Source organism: Sinohyriopsis cumingii, chromosome 17 (genome assembly GCF_028554795.1).
Source record: "Sinohyriopsis cumingii isolate HCF-2022 chromosome 17, ASM2855479v2, whole genome shotgun sequence".
NCBI lineage: Eukaryota > Metazoa > Mollusca > Bivalvia > Unionida > Unionidae > Sinohyriopsis > Sinohyriopsis cumingii.
In genome coordinates, this window is record NC_142977.1 from 40,808,045 (window position 1) to 40,834,477 (window position 26,433).

A 26,433-nucleotide genomic window follows, 5' to 3' on the forward strand; every position below is an offset into this window, starting at 1 on the left:
TGATTATTTCATTCTCTGTTGTCACCTGTTAGCATTTACCATAAGTTTTCATTGATCGCTATTTCACCAGACTGTTTATTTACAGTATACTGACAACTATTTATCATAAAAACTTACATAATATATGATATCTTTAAACAGAGGTCTCACTAGGATTTTAAAACTGGGTCTTTCTGCCTCTGAAGTCAATCACTAAATATCAGTACATTTTCTCACTCAGCCACTAGTCAAAGCCTTTGAACTAGCCGCCTAGCTGTTGCATCATGTTTTTTTTTTTTTTTTATGTACTCTTATAAAATGGCAACAGTACATCAAAGAGTCTTTCAGTCACTGAATTCTGTCATTTTAAATATCAGCACAGTTAACTGATCAACACATTTCCCCACAAAGCAGGTGGCTGAAACAGGACCGGCAAATCTTTGAATTTTCCCGCGCACCTATTACATGCATACGGAGGACTCCCGCCTCAGTGATTTTCTGCGTCCCAGATCAAAAATTGGCGTTCAAATATGCGTAATTAAGCGTTTTTGAGATCTCTGAAATTAATTCTTCTTTAGAACTTGCAAATTTCAAAATATTGATTATATTTTTACGGGCATTAATCACCATTTTCGATGATAAAACGAGCAATGTATCAAGGTTTAATTTATCAGTTCTTATCGTAATTTTTTCATGTTCAGCATATTTTAAAGATATTTTAAATACATTTTCTCTGGAAAAAATTGGGAGCCAAGACGGACACCACGTTATAAGCGGGATCGCGAGTTATCCAGGCGCGAGTTATCGAGGGAGCGGTGTATGCTCTAAAATTGAGACATATTACTGTAATATAGTGCCTTGAATAATACAAGATTAATACACATATAACTGTAATAAGGTGCCTTGAATAATACAAGATTAATAAACATATTGCTGTAATATGGTAACTTTATTAATACAAGATTAAAGCACATATTACTGTAATAAGGTGCCTGAATATTAAAAGAATAATACACATATTACTGTAATATGGTGCCTGAATATTAAAAGAATAATACACATATTACTGTAATATAGTGCCTGAATAATAAAAGAATAATCACATATTACTGTAATATAGTGCCTGAATAATACAAGAATAATACACATATTACTGTAATAAGGTACATTGAATAATACAAGATTAATACACATATTACTGTAATACAGTGCCTTGAATAATACAAGATTAATAAACATATTTCTGTAATAAGGTGCCTTGAATAATACAAGATTAATGCACATATTACTGTAATATGGTGCCTTGAATAATACAAGAATAGTACACATATTACTGTAATATGGTACCTGAATAATACAAGAATAATACACATATTACTGTAATATAGTGCATGAATAATACAAAATTAATACACATATTACTGAAATAAGGGGCCTTGAATAATACAAGATTAATACACATATTACTGTAATACAGTGCCTTGAATAATACAAGAATAAACGTATTTCTGTAATAAGGTGACTTGAATAATACAAGATTAATACATATATAACTGTAATAAGGTGACTTGAATAATACAAGATTAATACACATATAACTGTAATAAGGTACCTTGAATAATGCAAGATTAATAAACATATTACTGTAATACAGTACCTTGAATAATACAAGATTAAAGCACATATTACTGTAATAAGGTGCCTGAATAATAAAAGAATAATACACATATTACTGTAACATGGTGCCTGAATAATAAAAGAATAATACACATATTACTGTAATATGGTGCCTGAATAATAAAAGAATAATACACATATTACTGTAATATGGTGCCTGAATAATACAAGAATAATACACATATTACTGTAATAATGTGCCTTGAATAATACAAAATTAACATACATATTACTGTAATATGGTGCCTGAATAATACAAGAATAATGCACATATTACTGTAATAAGGTCCATTGAATAATACAAGATAAATGCACATATTGCTGTAATAAAGTGCTTTGAATAATACAAGATTAATACACGTATTACTGTAATATGGTGCCTTGAATAATACAAGAATAAACATATTTCTGTAATAAGGTGACTTGAATAATACAAGATTAATACATATATAACTGTAATAAGGTGACTTGAATAATACAAGATTAATACACATATTACTGTAATAAGGAGCTTTGAATAATACAAGATAAATGCACATATTTCTGTAATAAGGTACATTGAATAATACAATATAAGTTCACATATTACTGTAATAAGGTTCTTTGAATAATAAAATATTAATAAACATTATTGTATTAAGGTGCTTTGAATAATACAAGATTAATACACATATTACTGTAATAAGATGCTTTGAATAATACAAGATTCATACACATCAATGTAATAAGGGTATGTGAGAAAGGTTGCCAGTAGCTTCTTGTGGGTAGGTGGTTCTTCCTGGGGTTTTTCTGGGTTCTTCCTCAACCATTAATACTGGCCGCCATACATAGCCTATCATGTGCTGAAAATGGCGTTAAACCCCACAACAACATCAACAACAACTGTAATAAGGTGCTTTGAATAATACAAGATTAATCCACTCTGCTAAACATCATGTATAAACATAGGCAGTGGCTTTTATTATATGCAGTCTCACCCACTTATATCAACATCACTGTCAACAAACCACATATATCAATGACAATGCCAAGTCACAGGTCCATGGTCTGTTATGACTATCAGATTTATGATGCTTATGTCATTGTAGAAATAAAAGCAAAATTGTCTTTGTCGACAGAAGCCTATAATCCCAAATTGAACAAATCCTTTGTTTTTAATCATTTTTGTTCTCAAGTTGCCAGTTCTGACCCACACTTTGTTCTACTGTACAAAATTATTTGATGTTTGCCGCTTGGCTTTAATGTTGCCATTGCACGAACAAATGGGTATTTATTTGGTCCTCCAAATATGGCCTATCAGGTGACTTCAGTAATGTTATGCACCCATCATCAAAGTAAGCCAACTACAATCTTCAGTATAAACATCGCACCCTTCAATATAAGAAGTTTGCACCAACCTTAAATAAAAGCAGTGGAATCAGATCATGTGCATTTTCCAATGTTATTGGTGATTGAAACCACAGGAGTCTGATGTTTTATCAATAAAATATGGCAAAATTTGTGACAACACAGAATAACCTTATCTGTACTGTAAATATATAACATAAGACAGATAAGGTTGTTTCATCTTGTTACAGATTTATAGTATTTGTTGATAAAATGTCAAACTCAGTTGTTAGGACACTTTTATTGTGCAGTCAGTGTTTCCTGTTTTTAAGTGAAAAGGTAATGTCATGTTTTTTATGATGGCTACCAATGGCAGCATAAAATACAAGCAATATTTACAATCTTTTGAAACTAAATATCTAGCTTTCAAGAAAGGTAAATGTGTAGCAACTTGCAAAGATGTTCATGAAATTTTCACTTGATGATGGGTTTTCATTTCTCTGTGAATAGCCTTGTCCCCTTGGTAGCCTCAGCAACATTTGTTTTCGACCGACCAAAATCTAGGCCATTTTTAGAACATGTGGCATGCCGTGTACTAACCAGCCAATTGCTACTGATGACTATGGACACATGTATTATAGTGAATTACTTAGTGACATGTCTATTGACAATGGGATAAAGATCAAATGAGGACTACCATTATATATAATAATTAAAAACATATTCAGTATATATATATATATATATATATATATATATATATATATATATATATATATATATATGTTTTAATTATTATGTGTTTTTTGGGGGATGTGACGACTGACTGATAAACATGTGACATGTACTCAAATTCATGGATTTTTCATATGCATGTACAGTAGTTAATGCATTATGGATTCTGTCACAGAGGTAACACATCTGTATCGTTGGTAATATACAAGTGTATTTCAGACTAGTTTTGTCTTCATTAAATCCTAATTTCCATTGTTTGATTTCTGTCTGTGTTACAAATTTCACATAGTTTTTTTTCACCCTAACTTGTCTTGTGATCTGCTTTTGTCAGCAATGTTACCTCGGGCCCAAGGATATCAAGATAATCGGTTAGTTCTGTATAGGATGGTATTGCCCTCAATTATTTGAGATGGCATTGCCCTCAGGTTTAAAGAACATAAGACATGGAAAAGAAACATTAACAGTATTTAACATTATTTATGTATATGTTATTCATTTTTTGGATTTAATAGCTTTGAACCTAAAATTAGCTCCACCTGGACATTTTTTCAGAGCGCTTATAACGGCCTGGTTTCATTGATGATATACAGATACTGTTCATGTATTTCTCAAAATATATAAAATAAAAGGTTCAGATAATATTTTATGTGCATCGAAAAATCAATGCCTTCAATTTAAGTTCGAAATTGTTCTCTGCCACTTATTTCTCATATTGCTTGCTTGCCATCATCAAAAGAAACCGTACAGCTATAAGTTGGATTTTCAAAAAGTTTTTGGGCAGCTTGCAGTTGCTAATTTCAGTAATATGGTCTGACCAAATTCAGAAGGAAAATCTAATCTTTTATCAGTCCTTCAGATCTTTTCAAAAACACTTTTGGTTACACAGCAGTCTGTCTTAGGTTAGTATTATATGTACACATTTATTCTCCCCCATGGTCATTTATCTTTCCTGAATGGCCAATTATGTTCTTCCCTATGGCCAGTTATGTTATCTCCCATGGTTGATCATCTTTTTCTCATGGCCAGTTATGTTTTCCCCCCTGATCAGTTATATTTTCCTCCATGGCCAGTTATGTTCTTCACCCATTGTCAGTTAAATTCTCCATTCCCCCATGGTCAGTTATCTTTTCCCCCATGGCCAGTTATGTTATCCCCCATGACAAGTTATGCTCTCCACCATGGCCAGTTTTGTTCTCCCCATGGCCATTTATGTTATCCCCTATGACAAGTTTTGTTCTCATCCATGGCCAGTTATGTTATCCCCTATGACAAGTTTTGTTCTCCCCCATGGCCAGTTATGTTATCCCCTATGACAAGTTTTGTTCTTCCCCATGGCCAGTTATGTTATCCCCTAGACAATACAACACCTAAAATGTAAAAAACATCTATAATGATATGATTACAAAAGACAAACACCATGAAATTAGGAAACATAAAACATGCTGAAAATATTTAAGGTAGGAAACATTATTAGGTCTTTAAGTTTGTTCTTGCAGTCAAAATAAGTTAGTTTTAAGAGCACTCGTAAATAGAATCACTGTTTCTTTGTGTCTAAATTCAGTGGGCAATTCATTCCACGTTGCTGGGCCCTGGTATGCAAAAGAACTTTGTCCATATGACTTTGTTTTCATAGTGGGAATAATGAATATACGATTGTCAGAAGAGGAGCATAAATATCTTGCTGGTGTGTACACATGGGTGAGGTCGGATAGGTATGTTGGACTGGAATCCGTCACTGAAACTTGGCACAGAGAACAAATTTTGTGTTTGATTCTGGATCGAATGGATAACCAGTGTAGGGTACAGAGCAGGTGGGAGGTCTGCTCTGATCATTGTACTCTAAGTATGATCTGAGCAGCTGTGTTTTGAACTTTTTGAAGTTTTTGAAGTAGATATTGAGACAAACCAGACAGAATTGAGTTACAATAGTCCGGTCTTGAAAGTACTAATGAACACACAAGTGTTTTAGTAGCATCAACTGAAAGATATTTGCAAATGGAGCTGATGCGTCTCAGCTCAAGATGTGCAGCCTTGCATATGTTCATGACATGTTGGTGCAATGTGAGAGTGCTGTCGAGAGTACCATTTAGGTTTCATACGGACTGTGAATTTAATGTTGGTGTTGCAGATATTTATTGTTAGAGGTAAAGGATGTGAATGAGAAAGTCTTTGTGTTGTAGTCAGAATGGCTTCAGTTTTATTATCATTCATCTGCAGCTTGTTACATGTCATCCATGATTTCACATCAGAAATGCACCTCTCTACACCTTGGATGGTAGCATCAACTTCAGTTGGGTGGCAAGATTTGTATATTTGGGTGTCATCAGTGTACAGTTGGTGAGATACTGGTCAGTGACACTTGAGAGCAGCTGAGTGTATAGAATGAAGATAGATTACTAAAGGTGGAGAATTCTTTACAATTTCTGGTCAAAAACCACTCAACAGAATCTGACCAGATTCGACAGAAAGCATTCTGGGACGAAAAACTTTTAAGTTTACATAAACTTAATGATGTCTGTCTGCCATCAAATATTGCTGCCATTACTAAAAATAGAGAAGCAATTCATAACCTCTACTAAAAAGCTGCTTAACAGACCTTGAACAAATTTGACAGAAAGTGTCCTAGCTTAACAGTTTTTCATCATTTTGATTCTGTTCTATCATTAAATAAGGCAGCCATTACTGAAAGTATTAAAATGTTTACATGATTTTAACCCCCCCCCAACCCACTGAACAAAATGTAGCAATTTTGATACAATGTGCCCCAGGCAAAGGGGTCTTTAATTGTTGGACAAACATGCTTACATGGCTTTTGATATGGATAAAGATGCTAAAAATAGATATCTGTTTTTATGCAGTCAATTTCACTGGAAGAAATTTTTACAGAAAGCATCCTACAAAACCAGATTTCTTTAAGTGCTCTTACATTTGGCTTTTAGGCATGTGTAAGTCAGGTGGGCAAACAAAGGCCCACTTGAGCCTTTTGTTTCCAGTTTTGGTATGCCTTTGGACTAGTGAAATTGCTTTTTCTTTATTTGCATATATATGTATTTTACTCATAGTAATAAACATTTAACTTTATTTTAACTAACACTGGCACTACACATTTTCAGATATAATGAACTATTCTTCCCATCCTTTTCTTCCCATTTATTTCATGATCTACTCTTTTCTAAATTCTTCATCAACAAGCTATCTCATCATTAGAAAAAGCATACAAATTAAGTTCATAACAAAGAATTAGTTGTAATTTGAGATTGACAGGAACAAACTCAAATCAGGGCCATGAATCACAACCACAGGGCAAAACAACACAAGGTTGTCATGGTCAAAGTTAATATTTGTATGTGATCAGGCCTATTTTATCTGGTGTGTCATGAGCATTCATACACCAGAAGAACTTGTCAGATGATCTTTTGTGGGTCATCCATTGTCTGTCAGCCCATTAGTACAAGTTTATTATCACTATTCTTCCTGAGCTACTTGGAGAATTGCCTTGAAATTTTACACACACAGTTAACCCATGGTCTACTTGGTCCTAAATGTAGTTGGTGCCACTTAGACATCCAATATGGCCACCACAGTGGCAATCATATAAATCATGTTATCACTACTTCTTCTCAATGATGGTCTTGTCGATATTGAGTTTTAACTATAAGACTTACCATGTTGATGTGTATAGTTGTTCCTAAATTAAAATGATATTATGAATAATATGTCCAATATGGTTATTATAGCAGCCATCTTGGAAATCTTGCTATTGTAACTCTGATAGAACAGAATGTCATATTGACGTTCTTTATTTTTACTAAACATCTTATGATGTCTAGTTGAAAATGGTTCAGTGCAAACATCCAGTCTTGTTATCACAACTCCTGAATGAATGAATAGCAGAGATGGTTTCAACATTCAGCATTTTAAAGGAATAAGTGGCTTTGAATTCCTGGAAATTCTTTTCAGCCAGTAGAGAGTCAGTCCTTTTGAGGGAATCTTGTTGTTACATCACACAAGTTGTTTAAATACATATTTCTTTTCAGCCAGTAGAGAGTCAGTCCTTTTGAGGTAATCTTGTTGTTACATCGCACAGGTTGTTTAAATATATATTTCTTTTCAGCCAGTAGAGATTCAGTCCTTTTGAGGGAATCTTGTGACATCACACAAGTTGTTTGAATACATATTTCTTTTCAGCCAGTAGACAGTCAGTCCTTTTGAGGTGAATTTTTTTTGTTACATCAGCTTTACTCAAATAGGTATCACACATGTTGTTTCAATACATATTTGTTTATGTTTAAAAAATTCCAGTTGTAGATATTCGGTACATGATTTATTTATGTAGTAAGAATAACAATCTTGCATGGTTTTCTGTACGTAACAAGGAAAGATTTTGTACCCATATTCATTTTCAGAGGAATTGTGGCTTATTAGAAAATGTTATTGTCACAGTAAAGGAAACTGCATACACGTAATGATTAGGTGATTTTCTTTACAGCAAGTGGTTGTAGGGTGTTGAAGAAGGTGGACATCCAGTCATGTCCACGATTAAAACGAGTCACAGTAAGCCAGTGTAGGAAGTTAGACGAGGATCATCTTTTGGATCAGGTGTATCAGCTACCTCCGGAGCAAAGTCGTCTGATTATACTTAGACCTCAGCATGAGGTGAGAAAATAATGCTTAAGTCAGCTGACACATATTTACTTGGTTGAACACTTGACTGCATATAATCCATGCCAGAATTGTATGCCCAACTCTGAATATGCACGAGACATAATATATTACCCATCTACATCTGTCTGGTCACCTTTCATTCTCTACGTCTATCTCTTTGCCTGTTCATCCACCCAGTTAATGTTTGTGTTCTTATCAGTTTTCAGATGGGATTGAAGGGGTGTGATTAATATTTTTAAATCAAATTTGGTACAGTATGATAATAATAATATGGCTGTGCATTCACTTACAATATAATAATAATATAGTCTGTATAAACATACAATATCACAATAATATAGTCTGTGCATACACCTACAATATAATTATAATATAGTCTACATACACATACAATATCATAATATAGTCTGTGCATACACATACACAATTTATAGGTTACTGCATTTGTATGGGAAAATATGAACGAGTTTTCGGATGGAATACTGCACGAACTTGTGAGTGCAGTATAGCCTTCTGACAAAACGAGTTCATATTTTCCCATACAAATGCAGTAACCTTTTTATTGTATGCTCATTTTTTATTCTACCTAAGGTTTAATTATATAAACAAAATACACTACAAGAAACAATGTAAATGAATGAATGCCATATTCCAAACTAAATACACAAGCGCAGATTTGACATTACAAAATGACATCATTATTAATGCACACATAACTCCACCCAGATAAATTTGAACTTAGTCACGTGATCGACATAACTTTTGAAAAAAAATGGCGTGTCTAGTTAAAATTGAAATTTGCAGTCATATTGTGAATGAATGCGCATTGCAACGACTTTTCCATTTGATCTGGAGTGAATATATTTTGGTATTTTGTTTCGATTCGACGAAAGTTTGTGATTTTGGACTGGATTCATCTGTGCAAATTATACATGAAATACATTGGATTAAAGTGGCGTGGGAGAAGCATGTTTATGTCTGCAAATGTGTTTCTGTTCTGTCATTGAATGTTTGAAATCATAACGTGGGAAAAATATGAAGACTTTCAATTGCAATTTTCAAAAAGACGCTATGGAATTTAATGTGTATTTCATTTTGAGTGCAGTAAAGAGGATGCATTTGCACTTATCATTGAAATTACAGCACACTTTCGAAATGTGTAATCCAGATTGAAAACCTATGACATGGCTCATGTAATTCGGATTTGCAGAATTAAGAAAAAACATTTTGAGGAAATTCAGGATGTAAAACTGTAAGTATATTTTATTTTGCGATTCTTATCACCAGATGAAGAAGACAGTATATGCCTTGTCACTTGTATGTTATTTGTAAGGACATAATCGTCCGTCTTTTATATAATGTAGCTAGCCTAAATCCGTAACATTGTATCAACACGGAATGTGCCAAAACAGCTGGGTTTTTTTTGCAGTCCACGAAACATGTTTTAGTTCATTCAGAAACAAATTTAAATAACCACAACGTGAAGAGCCTCTTACGCGAGTGTATATGATTTGTTTACAAATCAAAAGTGCATCTGCGTCATTGTTTGTTTACAGTAGAAAGTAGTTCCTTTATTTACGTGAATGCTACATGTGTATTGTCACACGCATTCAGTATCGGGGAATATAATAATAATATAGTGTGTGCATACACATACAATATAATGATATAGTCTGTGCATACACGTACAATATAATAATATAGTCTGTGCATACATATACACAGTATAATAATAATATAGTCTGTGCATACATATGCAATATAATTATAATATAGTCTGCAAACATATACAATATAATTATAATATAGTCTACATACACATACAATAATAATATAGTCTGCATGCACATACAATATAATAATAATAATATAATCTATGCATACACATACAATGTAATATAATCTGTGCATACACATACAGTTTTATAATATAGTCTGCATACACATACAGTATAATAATAATATAGACTGCATACAACTACAATATAATTATAATATAGTCTGTGCATACACATACAATATAATAATATAGTCTACATACACATACAATAATATAGTCTGCTAGCACATACAATATACTTATAATATAGACTGCATACACATACAACATAATTTTAATATAGTCTGTGCATTCATATACAATATAATAATAATATAGTCTGTGCATACACATACATGATAATAATATAGTCTGCATACACATACAATACAATAATAATATAGTCTGCATACACATACAATATAATAATAATATAGTCTACATACAAATACAATATAATAATAATATAGTCTGCATACACATACAATATAATAATAATATAGTCTGTGCATCCACATACATTATAATAATATAGTCTACATACACATACAATATAATAATAATATAGTCTACATACACATACAATATAATAATAATATAGTCTGTATACACATACAATATAATAATATAGTCTGTGCATACTCATACAATATTATAATATAATCTGTGCATACACATACAATATAATAATATAGTCTACATACACATACAATATAATAATATAGTCTGCTAGCACATACAATATAATTATAATATAGACTGCATACACATACAATATAATTTTAATATAGTCTGTGCATTCATATACAATATAATAATAATATAGTCTGTGCATACACATACATTATAATAATATAGTCTACATGCACATACAGTATAATAATAATATAGTCTGTGCATACACATACATTATAATAATATAGTCTACACATACAATATAATAATAATATAGTCAGCATACACATACAGTATAATAATAATATAGACTGCATACACATGCAATATAATTTTAATGTAGTCTGTGCAGTCATATACAGTATAATAATAATATAGTCTGTGTATACACATACATTATAATAATATAATCTACATACACATACAATATGATAATAATATAGTCTGCATACACATACAATACAATAATAATATAGTCTACATACACATACAATATAATAATAATATAGTCTGCATACACATACAATACAATAATAATATAGCCTGCATACACATACAATATAATAATAATATAGTCTGCATACACATACAATGCAATAATAATATAGTCTACATACACATACAATACAATAATAATATAGTCTGCATACACATACAGTATAATAATAATATAGTCTGCATACACATACAATATAATACTAATATAGTTGGTGCATGCACATACAATATAATTGTAATATAGTCTGCATACATATACAGTATGATAAAAATATAGTCTATGCATACACATACAATATAATAATAATGTAGTCTGTATACACATACAAGGGCTATTTGAAAAGTTCTTACTATTGGTTTACTGTGCAACAAAGCTCATAGTGAATAGTATGTCAATGCATCTTCTTGAAGTTCTTCCCATGCACCTCAACACACTTACTCAGAATGATTTTCCAGTTATTAATTGCTATTTTGTGTTCACATTTTGTTTTTCATACACTGGAAACCTGTACTTCAAACCACATGGTGGTTTGGAAATAATCTTTTCCTCCTTGAATCTTTTGATAAGGCAATTCAGTCCAAGAAAATCACCTGAAGCTTAATTAGAGCTTTATGGATGATGTGGTAAAGTTTGGATGTTTTACTCCTTCAGGAAGTCTGTAATGATGGCAGATTTAAGTGCCAGAACATTAGATGGTGTAGAAGAATACCTCGGGTACCATTGCGTAGACAAGTTGTTTGGTACAACTTTTGACAGTTTTGGAGACGTAAAAATGTCCATTGACTCTAGCTGAGTTACGAAAACATTATAACAAAATATTCAGAATATTTTGAAATTTTAACTATTGTTTATATGGCAGCATCCATTGTGTTTGTTGTTTTAAGTATAGTTAGTAAATAATTACCTATTCTTATTTTTTTTAGCCCATCTTGTTTCGATCATTCAGATTTGCATATTTTCATGAATCATTTTTTTAAAAATGTGACATTTTTATAAGTTTTAATTTGCGCTTTTTTTATTAATTGTCAGATCCTCCAAGAGATGTGAAAATAGTGTGGTTTAGGTAAAATGTTAGAAAAATTTGTATATTTATTTAAAACCTACATTTGTTTCTAAAAATGCAGAGAGTTTACAAATGGTCACGTCGTTTTTATATTCTTTTTCTTCAGGTCAATGACTATGAGCACTTGCTTCGGCAGAACTTGAAGGATTATGACTATAGTTCATGTTACCTGTATGACTACAGTCCCATCCCCAGTGAGACACTATATAACATGCATCGTATGGAATCTTGGATGAACCTTCTGGAAAACTTTAATTTGTATGTATTTCAGGCACAGTGTATTCTTGAAACGTTTGAGCATCAAGCTCAAGTTCACCCTCCCTCCCTCCACACCCAAAATTAACCTCAGAGTTAAATTATTTTATGAAGGTAAATAAAAGGATGGTTTGACATGAAGGGGTCTCTTGTAATCCTTGATACCTGTTAACAGATGTGTAAAAATCATTTCAAACAACACCAAGAGAGATATTTGAAAAATTTAATTTCTGTAATAAAGTCTAAGATGTTTAGTGGAACTGGTGGCTGGTACCCAATAACAGCTAAACTGGAACAAACTGTGATACTTTTTGATCAGTATGCAGCTATGAGTCACCTTTAAAATTATATGGAATGAGATTTTAACAAATTCCATGCCAAATATGGACACGTTTTTCCATTTTGGTATAAATTTTATGACAAAGGTGAGAAATATGTTGCATGCATTCTAGACTAAATTACATAATAAATTTACTGTAGAGAACATGAGTCATGTACATACATGCACTGGGTGAAAAGGAGAATTTTGTAGGTAAAGGATTTTGTTAATGAAAATGGGTCATGGATTAATGTAGATGATTTTTGTAAGAAGTTTGAAATGCATGTCAACATCCTCAGGTTTCAAGGCATGCTCAGATCCTGCACATTATGTTATTTAATGCAGAAGATGAGCTGCAACTACAATATCTTCTAGGTAAAAGGTTACCGACAGGTGTAATCGACAAAGAAAACTCCAAGCTATTCATCCTGTATGCAGCATACTTTGTCATGCAGTGTGCAGCTATCTTCTGTAAATAAGGTACTGAAACTTACAACTTATACGGTTGACGAACACTTTGTTGACTGATATAGTGTAAGAATTTGTATTCTAATTTATATATATATATATATATATATATATATATATATATATATATATATATATATATATATATATATATATATATATTATTTTTTTATTATTATTTTTTTAATTTTTTAAAAAAAAATACTTATTTATTGATTGTATTCAGATGATTTATTCTTATATCATGTAATCTTCCATGGAAGGAAATAAAGATGATGATAAGTTTCAAAAGAGAATATATTCTTGGTATAATAACCAAAACAAACAAGATACTGTGATCAATCTCCTTTTATTGCAACTGAATTAATATATCAGTAAATGTTGTTTTAAGAATGAAACTCCAAACATTCCCCATTTAAAAAATGAAATGTTCTATTACATGTCAGAAAAACATTATGCATATATCAATTGTACATGGAAAAAGTTTGATGTCAAATGGTAACTATGCAAACATCAGTTTGAATGATTTGTACTATATTTTCAAATCACAGCTACAATTTTAATTCAACTTAGATATGTCCATATGGTAAATTAAGCATGTGTGCAGTGATGGAGGTATGACCTCATTTAGTTTGTTGTTGGGTAAATTAGAAAGGAAACATGTAGTAGTTAACATAATATATATAGCTACAAAGCAGAGTAATTGCAAAGGTATTAATGCACTAAATTGTTAAGGTCATATTTGTTTCCTAATCTATGTATTGGTTTTATTGGGAGATTGATAATAAGAGAAAACAATCATAAAATAAAATAATAAAAGAATGTAAATATTTGTCGAATGAGTAACAAAAATAGTTGCTGTATAAAACTTGTAATAAGTGAGTGTTTAATGTAGTAATAATAAGCACATGTGCATGGGCCTCTGTGTGTGTGTGCACATGTGTGTCTCTATGTGTGTGTGCACATGTGTGTGTGTGTGTGTGTGTGTGTGGCTACACATGTTTGCATACGTGTGTATATATGTACATGTAGAAATAGCTACAGTAAATACTCTGTCGGTCTGTTTGTCTGTCTCCCTCTAGAGTAGCCAATATGATATTCAGTATTGGGTTAAGAATTTAAATATAATACTGTGTAGTAGTGTTAATGATTACTCCCTGTAAAGTAATGTGTACTTTTACTGAATTGTGAAGTGGTCAGAGGAGGGACTTTTCCCAGACCTGCTGATACTTATAAATAATTAAAAAAATATGTTGCAGTGATCACAAAAAGATTTGGACACGTTCAGTGATTCTGATGTGTCAATGCCAACAACATGACCACACTGCTTGGCCAAACTATCTCTTGTTAAACTCGGTAATTTTGCAATTTTAGCGATCAGTTCATCTCAGCTATGAATTATTTGTTAAATTATTATTTCAGTAAATCTGTTATTTTTTATTTTGCTTGTACTTAGGTGAATCTTGTTACATTCACATCCTTGATAAAATAAAGTCAGACATATTAGATCTACACTGGGTGAGTTTGTGTTTGAGTTCAATAACATTTTCAACACTGCTATCATTAAGACCCGGCATCAAGATAAAGGTGTCCTATAGTAATATACGGGTCATGGTAGCTATATGGTTAGTGTGCTGAACTCTTGACCAAATGGGTGTGGGTTCAAGCCCTACCACTAAACCAGCCTGTGTCAGTTACCATGGTGTGTCTTTGCACAAGGCTGTTTCAATTGTCTTGGCATTAAATAACCTACTTTTGTTGCTGTGCTGTAAAGAACCAATCCAATCCAATCCTTTAGTAATAACCTTTTTTGTTGGCATGCCCATCTTTCAGTCTCATTCTCTTTGTTAAGTCACACTTCTTGTAACCATCATAGTTCAGCAATCATTACACATAATTGAATGCCATTTGGTTGGTAAATTGCCTATTATATATGGATGGGCCTTTTAAAGGTTTTGTCTTTTTAGGTCCAATTTTTCCCTTTTCCCTTAATATTCCATTTTCACTATAGCTAATCCTTGCAATCTGCATAGCATAGGAACCATGCAGCATATTTTCAGGCAAATTGGTGTGTACATTTTCTTATAGCTCTATATCCTGTTACGATTTTGTTTTGTTAAGTCCATTTTTGGAAGTTATGGCCCTTGACAGTTAGCTTTGTATGTTCATATGAGATGTTGCCTTTAATCAGCAAAGCTTAAGGGCTGTTGCAGTAAAACATACTTGGTACAGACAGAAGCACTTATATTGTGGAATAGTTACCCATAGATGTAATTTAGAAATTGTTTAGAATTTTCATTTGAACTTTTCGAGTAATCAGTACTAAGGCATTTATTTTGACCAAATTCCCTCCCCTTAGTACATTTATGTTTAAATGGAATGACCTTAAGAACCATTCAGTATAGTTTTGATGAAGTTCAATATGAAAAGTGTCTCATAAAGTTAAATGCCATAAATGGGGTTAGTCTCATTGAGAACATTTGTTCTCCAAGATAACTTCACCAAAATGTGATGAATTTGAACCAGGCTTGGCATGAAGCCTTAGATTGCTGAGACCTTGAGTGAGTTTAATTTCTAGCATTCCATGACATCAATTCCAGTAGGTATTTTCCCAGAAAACTGTGTTCCTGACTGGCTTCCACAGTCTGTTTTTAACAAGACCTGTTGGATTTGGACCTAATTGGCATGCAGCTTGTATTGAAAGAGTTTAAATTCAAATTTCAAATGTTCCATTTTTTATATATATAGTTAAATTGTAGCCCCTTTCTTGCCATTTCTTCTAAGTTTGCACAGCATAACTTACTAACAAATATTGCTTTTCAGCCAGTTATTATTATCATGTAGAAGAATTAAGCCCCTGATCGTCCATCACCAGACATTGGTTTTCCAACTGATTTTCTTGTTTAAAGTCCTACTGAGCAAATTGTTGAGATGATGACAGGGCCGTTAGCAGTGCACCTGTCATAATTAGCTGTAATCATAGTTTTTAGGGGAAGAAAATCAGGGTAACTTAGCAATAATACCTTTGACTCTCTTTAAGATTAAATAGAGGTAGGTCACTATGACCTACTTGTTAAATAATTTGCTTGATTTGTCATTGTTTCTCACTAGAAAGTGCCACATGTTTGGAAATGTACAGAATCATTTTCCTTGTTTTATTTTGTTTGTAGATTCATCATGTCTGTATATGGCATACCCCAGTATAGGCAGTTGGAGAATCCCAATAAAGGACTTTACATTTTCAGTGGTATGTATTCTTTGTTTCTGTTTCTTATATCAGTAATTATTTTTAAAACTTATTTTTTAGGTCAGTAATCCGTTTGAATATTTGTTTCTTTGGTCATTAATCTGTTTGAATACTTATTTCTTTGGTCAGTAATCAGTTTGAATACGTTTTTCTTAAGTCAGTAATCAGTTATAATACTAAATTCTGATGTCAGTAATCAGTTTTGTTCTTAGTAAACAGTTTGAATACTTATATATGAGGTCAGTAATCCATTTTTATACATATTTCTTTCATCAGTAATGAGTTTTAATACTTATTTCTTAGGTCAGTAATCTGTTTTAATACTTATTTCTTACATAAGTAATCTGTTTTAATACTTAATTCTTAGGTCAGTAATCTGTTTTAGTACTTATTTCTTAGGTCAGTAATCTGTTTTAATACTTATTTCTTTAGTCAGTAATCAGCACGAATACTTATTTCTTTGGCAGTAGTTTGAATACTTGTTTCTTTGGTCAGTAATCAGCTTGAATACTTATTTCTTTGGCAGTAGTTAGTTTGAATACTTGTTTCTTTGGCAGGCATCAGTTGAGTACTTATTTCTATGTCAGTAATCAGTCTTAATACTTATTTCTTTGGTCAGTAACCAGGTTTTGAGTGTTCTGAAGCAAATGCACATTAGAGTGTTGTTGCAAAATATCCTGTTTACATGGGTTATAAAATAGTATGCAGACTTACGGGAAGTCAGAAGTGACATCTTTATCTTTTTGTATATAAGACATCTAGATTAGATGAATTACCTGTATTTTTGTTATTGATGCATTTAATAAAATGGTTAATTCTGATTGAGAATAGAAGAAAAAGCACACAAGTAGCAAATTGTTTAAGTTTTAAACATGTCATACACTGATTAGTCTTGTTCAGCCAGAACTCTTGCATGGCTCCATGTGAGTGTTACTATACAGAACTCTTGCATGGCTCCATGTGAGTGTTACTGTACAGAACTCTTGATTGGCCCCATGTGAGTGTTACTATACAGAACTCTTGAATGGCCCCATGTGTTACTGTACAGAACTCTTGCATGGCTCCATGTGAGTGTTACTGTGCAAAACTCTTGCATGGCTCCCTGTGAGTGTTACTGTACATAAATCTTTAATGGCCCCTTGTGAGTGTTACTGTACAGAACTCTTGAATGGCCCCATGTGAGTGTTACTGTACAGAACTCTAAAATGGCCCCATGCGAGTGTTACTATACAGAACTCTTGAATGGCCCCATGTGTTACTGTACTGAACTCTTGAATGGCCCCATGTGAGTGTTACTATACAGAACTCTTGAATGGCTCCATGTGAGTGTTACTGCACAGAAATCTTGATTGGCTCAATGTGAGTGTTACTGTACAAAGCTATTTTATGGCTCCATGTGAGTGTTATTGTATAGAAATCTTATATGGCTCCATGTGAGTGTTACTATGCAGAGCTCTTGGATGGCCCCATGTGAGTGTTACTGTACATAACTCATGTATGGCCTCATGTGGGTGTTACTGTATGGAGCTCTTATATGGTTCCATGTGAGTGTTATTATACAGAGCTCTTGAATGGCCCCATGTGAGTGTTACTGTACAGAACTCTTGCATGGCTCCATGTGAGTATTACTGTACAGAACTCTTGCATGGCTCCATGTGAGTGTTACTGTACAGAACTCTTGCATGGTTCCATGTGAGTTTTACTGTACGTAAATCTTGATTGGCCCCATGTGAGTGTTACTATACAGAACTCTTGAATGGCCCCATGTGTTACTGTACAGAACTCATGCATCATGTAATTGTTGAACTACTGTAGACCCATATGTATCGTTGTATCATGTTATTTTAGAGTAGTGTAGATCTAGATATAGCAATACATCATGTAATGGTAGAACAGTGTAGACCCAGCTCTATCAGTGTATCATGTAATGGTCAAACAGTGTAGATGTATGTCTATCATTACATCTTGTAATGGTTGACTTGTATTGACACAGATCAATCATTACATCTTGTAATGGTAGAATAGTATAGACCCAGATCAATCGTTACTCTTGTAATGGTAGAATAGTATAGACCCAGATTAATCATTACATCTTGTAATGGTAGAATAGTATAGACCCAGATCAATCGTTACTCTTGTAATGGTAGAATAGTATAGACCCAGATTAATCATTACATCTTGTAATGGTAGAATAGTATAGACCCAGATTAATTATTACATCTTGTAATGGTAGAATAGTATAGACCCAGATCAATCATTACATCTTGTAATGGTAGAATAGTATAGACCCAGATTAATCATTACGTCTTGTAATGGTAGAATAGTATAGACCCAGATCAATCATTACATCTTGTAATGGTAGAATAGTATAGACCCAGATCAATCATTACATCTTGTAATGGTAGAATAGTATAGACCCAGATTAATCATTACATCTTGTAATGGTAGAATAGTATAGACCCAGATCAATCGTTACTCTTGTAATGGTAGAATAGTATTGACCCAGATCAATCATTACATCTTGTAATGGTAGAATAGTATAGACCCAGATTAATCATTACATCTTTTAATGGTAGAATAGTATAGACCCAGATCAATCATTACATCTTGTAATGGTAGAATAGTATAGACCCAGATCAATCATTACTCTTGTAATGGTAGAATAGTATAGACCCAGATCAATCGTTACTCTTGTAATGGTAGAATAGTATAGACCCAGATTAATCATTACATCTTGTAATGGTAGAATAGTATAGACCCAGATCAATCATTACATCTTGTAATGGTAGAATAGTATAGACCCAGATCAATCATTACATCTTGTAATGGTAGAATAGTATAGACCCAGATTAATCATTACATCTTGTAATGGTAGAATAGTATAGACCCAGATTAATCATTACATCTTGTAATGGTAGAATAGTATAGACCCAGATCAATCATTACATCTTGTAATGGTAGAATAGTATAGACCCAAATCAATCATTACATCGTGTAATGGTAGAATAGTATAGACCCAGATTAATCATTACATCTTGTAATGGTAGAATAGTATAGACCCAGATCAATCATTACATCTTGTAATGGTAGAATAGTATAGACCCAGATCAATCGTTACTCTTGTAATGGTAGAATAGTATAGACCCAGATCAATCGTTACTCTTGTAATGGTAGAATAGTATAGACCCAGATCAATCATTACGTCTTGTAATGGTAGAATAGTATAGACCCAGATCAATCATTACATCTTGTAATGGTAGAATAGTATAGACCCAGATCAATCGTTACTCTTGTAATGGTAGAATAGTATAGACCCAGATCAATCGTTACTCTTGTAATGGTGGAATAGTATAGACCCAGATTAATTATTACATCTTGTAATGGTAGAATAGTATAGACCCAGATCAATCATTACATCTTGTAATGGTAGAATAGTATAGACCCAGATCAATCGTTACTCTTGTAATGGTAGAATAGTATAGACCCAGATTAATCATTACATCTTGTAATGGTAGAATAGTATAGACCCAGATCAATCATTACATCTTTTAATGGTAGAATAGTATAGACCCAGATTAATTATTACATCTTGTAATGGTAGAATAGTATAGACCCAGATCAATCGTTACTCTTGTAATGGTAGAATAGTATAGACCCAGATTAATCATTACATCTTGTAATGGTAGAATAGTATAGACCCAGATCAATCGTTACTCTTGTAATGGTATAATAGTATAGACCCAGATCAATCGTTACATCTTGTAATGGTAGAATAGTATAGACCCAGATTAATCATTACATCTTGTAATGGTAGAATAGTATAGACCCAGATCAATCATTACATCTTGTAATGGTAGAATAGTATAGACCCAGATCAATCGTTACTCTTGTAATGGTAGAATAGTATAGACCCAGATCAGTCATTGCATCTTATAATGGTAGAATAGTATAGACCCAGATCAATCATTACATCTTGTAATGGTAGAATAGTCAAACAGTGTAGATTATGTCTATCATTACATCTTGTAATGGCTGACTTGTATCATCTTGTAATGGTGGAATAGTATAGACCCAGATCAGTCATTACATCTTGCAATGGTTGACTTGTATTGACCCAGATCAATCGTTACTCTTGTAATGGTAGAATAGTATAGACCCAGATCAGTCATTACATCTTATAATGGTAGAATAGTATAGACCCAGATCAATCATTACATCATTACATCTTGTAATGGTAGAATAGTATAGACCCAGATCAATCATTACATCATTACATCTTGTAATGGTAGAATAGTATAGACCCAGATCAATCATTACATCATTACATCTTGTAATGGTAGAATAGTCAAACAGTGTAGATGTATGTCTATCATTACATCTTGTAATGGTTGACTTGTATCATCTTGTAATGGTGGAATAGTATAGACCCAGATCAGTCATTACATCTTGTAATGGTTGACTTGTATTGACCCAGATCAATCATTACATCTTGTAATGGTAGAATAGTATAGACCCAGATCAATCATTACATCTTGTAATGGTGGAATAGTATAGATCCAGATCAGTCATTACATCTTGTAATGGTTGACTTGTATTGACCCAGATCAATCATTACATCTTGTAATGGTAGAATAGTATAGACCCAGATCAATCATTACATCATTACATCTTGTAATGGTAGAATAGTATAGACCTAGATCAATCATTACATCATTACATTAGACCAATAGTTATGAGTGTGTCATGTGATGGTAGAACAGTGTATATGATCTATCAGTGCATCATTTGATGGTAGAACAGTATAGATCCAGATCTGTCAGTCTATCCTGTGATGGTAGAACAGTGTAGATCCTGATCTATCAGTCTATCCTGTGATGGTAGAACAGTGTAGATCCTGATCTATCAGTCTATCCTGTGATGGTAGAGCAGTATAGATCCTGATCTATCAGTGCATCATGTGATGAGGGGCCCCGAGTGGCCAAGTGGTCTAAAGCGCTCTCCGTTACGGATACTGCCATCTCACCTCTGTCTGCATTGGTTTGAGTCTAGGATTTGGCCAATGTGGATATGTGAGAAAGCTTGCTAGTAGCTTCTCATGGGTCGGTGGTTCTTCCCAGGGGTTTCCTGGGTTCTTCCTCCACCATTAATACTAGCCGCTATACATAGCCTATCATGTGCTGAAAAATGGCGTTAAAACCCACAACAACAACAACAACAACAGTATCATGTGATAGTAGAACAGTGTAGATCCTGATCTATCAGTGCATCATGTAATGGTAGAACAGTGTAGATCCAGATCTATCATTGCATTGTGTGATGGTAGAACAGTGTAGATCCAGATCTATCCTTGCATCATGTGATGGTAGAACAGTGTAGATCCATATCTATCAATGCATCATGTGATAAAACAGTGTAGATCCAGATCTATCATTGCATCATGTGATGGTAGAGCAGTGTAGATCCAGATCTATCAGTGCATCGTGTGATAGTAAAAAAGCATAGACTTCTACAACTCCATGATCTTAAACTAAGTAACAGAAAAGAGTAAAAAGAAATAAATTTATTTCCCTAGTATACTGGAGTACATGCCCTTAGATATGTAAATAGCTTCTAGATAATGATCCCGTAACTCTCATATGGGTATCAATTTTGCGTCTTATTTAGACCGTATAATCGTTTTCTTGAAATGAACCAGCCAGTTGGGCTTTTTACGTTTGACACTCAAAGGTGTTTTGTTGCGACCAGTTTGAGTTGAAATTCTATTTTATGGAATTATTAATTCTTTTCCCTGGGAATATTTAAGTGCTCGTACAGAATTCTTGGACAAAGACATTTATTGAAATTTTATTCGGAATTCAAACACCGGAATATTATTTTCTGTGGTTCAACAAAGAACTCGTGTGGACTCAAACTCAAATTCATTAGAACATTTTATTACTAGGACTTCTAATTTTTAATTCTTGGATTATTCTTGGATTGTTTTTGGATTTGGTTCTTAAAACTATAAGTTCTTTTCCTCATTTTTAACTTGTTTTTCTAGGGAAATAAATTATTTGTTAAATTTTACAAAGCTTGTTGTCTTCACTTTTTTCTTGTTACTGTTTATGAGAACATAAACACATAACAATAATCCAGAAACGTTCTTTTCTTAATTCACTGTAATTTCAAGTTAATGTTCCAGGCCAAGAATATCATAGATGAGCACTTTGTATTTCCAGTGAATAATAATTTGAATAAATAATACCACCCAAATGAAAATCTGAAAAGAATGATAAGACTGATGCTAAGGCAAGAATAAGTAATTTCTCAAGCAAACAGCATTATATAAAAAAACTAAGACATAATATTAGAACCAGGACAAGGATCAAAAGCTCATTTCTAGAAAGATCTAAGTTGTCAACAGAATAAAATCTGTTACTAAGATTATAATAAGAAAATGGTAAACATCAAATAGACCAGGTTTTCCATGGGGAATTTCCAGAGTTCTAGACTCAGATTAAGATAAACATGTTTACATTAATACTGATCTGAATATTTAATCCACACTCATAGGGAAAATTTTAGCTATGTATTATGTTGTTTACAAAATCAATGTCCCTAGTCAGGTACACAGTGAACTTAATTTTGGACAAGGTCAGTTACAAAATATAAATGTACATAACAAGACCTAGATCTTTCAATGCATCTTGTAATGGTAAAACAGTGTAGATCCAGCTGTATCAATTTATCATGTAATGGTAGAACAGTGTTAAACCCAGATCGATAGGTGCATCATGAAATAGATGAACAGTGTAGATCCAGATCTATCAATGCATCATGTAATGGTAGAGCAGTGCAGATCCAGATCTATCAGCATATCATGTGATGGTAGAACGATGTAGATCCAGATCTATCAGTGCATCATGTAATGGTAGAGCAGTGTAGATCCTGATCTATCAATGCGTCATGTGATGGTAGAACTATGTAGACCCAGATCTATCAATGCATCATGTGAATGGTAGAACAGTGTAGACCCTGATCTATCACTGCATCATGTAATGATAGAACAGTGTGGACCCTGATCTATCAGTGCATCATGTAATGGTAGAGCAGTGTTAGACCCAGATCTACCAGTGCATCACGTGAATGGTAGAACAGTGTAGACCCTGATCTATCAGTACATCTTGTAATGGTAGAGCAGTGTTAGACCCAGATTTATCAATGCATCATGTGAATGGTAGAACAGTGTAGACCCAGATGTATCAGTGCATCTTGTAATGGTAGAACAGTGTGGATCCAGATCTACCAGTTCATCTTGTATTGGTAGCTCTGGATCTTATTTATTGCAGTTGGATGGACATTAAACACATTAAATACAAGTAAGTATTGTAAATGCAGAATATTTTCTAGATTTATTTTCTTTCTCTTTTTGCAAGGTGAGAATGAGAATGGCAGTGGATGGCACATAGAGACAGACATTCCATGGCTGCCAGCACTGGACATGTTACCTAACCTAGATGACAAAGATATCCCAACTTGTAACCATAGAAAAAGTAAATTATTCTGTACCTGTGTTAAAAATCAGTTAATGGCATTATTTGTAGATGGTAAAGCGGATTGAAAAGAAAATTAATTTTTGCCACCTGGCCATTTTTTTCCCATTACAACCAGATCCACTGAAGATGTGTACATGCGTTTCTTTTAAATGTTTTGTGCATTATTTTATATAAGGGAATCATTAGAAGCATTATTATTATATGCCAGTGTTAAGTCAGGTGTAATAGTTTTTGGTGTTGTCCATGACTTTATCCATCTTTTCATCTGTCTCTCCATTAACATTTGCTTGTTCAGCCTATATTTTTACAAAGGTTAGAGATATTTTCATGAAACTTTGCTTCAGTTATATATTCTGATAGTGTATTGTGTACCCTGTTTCAAGGCCAAGGTCACAACAAAGGAAATTGTAATCCATTGACTTGTATTCGTGTCCAGCATATAACTTTAGAACCAATGAAGACATTTTAATAAAACTTTAGCCAGTTATATGTCATACAGTTTTGAACATTTACCTGTGTAATAGTTGCATTAGAATCTAAATATCCATTCTAAATTAATTTTATATTTCATATGAATTTGGTCCATATATTTAAAAAAATCACCAGAAATTAATATTTTATTATTGTCTAGAATCAAACAAGTAAGCATGATTGTAACTGAAAATGATCGGTTTGTATTAAAACTACCCCAGGTTTAAATATTTTCCTGTTAAATTTGTATTCATAACCATCTGTTCTGAATATTTATTTACAAAATGAAATATATATTATTAATTACAAGAATGGTCTTCCTCAAGGGCAAATCAGCAGTTGAAAAAAGTGATTTTTTTAACTTGTTGCTTCATATGATGCTGTGACATCTTTTGGGGATATAATTAATGAGGTATTATCCTATGTTAGCACCACTGTCTTCCCCTGGTGGTTATTGATATTGAAGACACAAGCTGTGTAAGTAGGTTTTCATTGGATAGTAAAGCATACCATGTTGTAGAGTTGGCTATTTGTTTAACTTAAAAAAGTGTTGTTAAGAATTGTGTAATCTTAGAAATGTGCAGTTAAGAATTGTGTAATCTTGGAAAAGTGCATTTAAGAATTGTGTAATCTTAGAAAAGTGCATTTAAGAATTGTGTAATCTTAAAAAAGTGCATTTAAGAATTGTGTAATCTTAGAAAAGTGCATTTAAGAATTGTGTAATCTTAGAAAAGTGCATTTAAGAGTTGTGTAATCTTAGAAAATTACAGTTAGGAATTGTGTAATGCGTGCAAATTGACATTTTAAATCTTATTCAACTTTTGAGGTTTACAGTATTTCCATTTTTTTCACATGTAGAGGGTGTGTACTGTCCAGAGGCCAAAGGTCACAGTTCCTCCAGTATGAGTAAAATTGAGGAAGACATTCAGGACGTAATATTACATGAGGTTGAAAGCAAAGTTGGACTACATAAACATGCCGTATATGTCTACATCAATATGTGTGACACATCTGGGCAACCTGTTGCTGACCAGTTACTGCCATACTGAAAATTTCCTGCAATCTCAATGAGCATCATACCCAGCAGTTGGAAGTAGACTGTAGTCCTGTGTTATCTGTGTTTGCACAGCAGTTGGACCCAGACTGTAGTCCTACGTCATCGGTGTTTACATAGCTGTTGGAGGCAGACTGTAGTCTTGTGTCATCAGTGTTTATACTGCAGTTGGAAACAGACTGTAGTCCTGTGTCATCTGTGTTTACACTGCAGTTGGAGGCAGACTCTACTCCTGTGTCAACTGTGTTTACATAGCTGTTGGAAGTAGACTGTAGTCCTGTGTCAACTGTGTTTACATAGCTGTTGGAGGAAGACTGTACTCCTGTGTCATCTGTGTTTACACTCCAGTTGGAAGCAGACTGTAGTCCTGTGTCAACTGTGTTTACACTGCAGTTGGAAGTAGACTGTAGTCCTGTGTCAACTGTTTACATAGCTGTTGGAGGCAGACTGTATTCCTGTGTCAACTGTGTTTACATTGCAGTTGGAGGCAGACTGTAGTCCTGTGTCAACTGTGTTTACATAGCTGTTGGAAGCAGACTGTAGTCCTGTGTCATCTGTGTTTACACTGCAGTTGGAGGCAGACTCTACTCCTGTGTCAACTGTGTTTACATAGCTGTTGGAGGCAGACTGTAGTCCTGTGTCAACT

The 26,433-nt window shown here is 33.2% G+C and overlaps 1 protein-coding gene across 1 annotated transcript in view; it reads left to right on the forward strand.

Annotated features, from left to right (window-relative positions):
• The window catches only part of LOC149778479 (uncharacterized), a 62,381-nt gene extending 36,599 nt beyond the window's left edge, over window positions 1-25,782 (forward strand). Inside the window, exons 9-13 of the mRNA XM_089939353.1 lie at window positions 8,207-8,373; window positions 12,545-12,696; window positions 16,651-16,727; window positions 24,143-24,259; window positions 25,592-25,782. Coding sequence (XP_089795479.1) covers window positions 8,207-8,373; window positions 12,545-12,696; window positions 16,651-16,727; window positions 24,143-24,259; window positions 25,592-25,782 — 704 coding nt within the window. The remainder of the gene's footprint in view (window positions 1-8,206; window positions 8,374-12,544; window positions 12,697-16,650; window positions 16,728-24,142; window positions 24,260-25,591) is intronic.
• The last annotated feature ends 651 nt before the right edge of the window (window positions 25,783-26,433 follow it).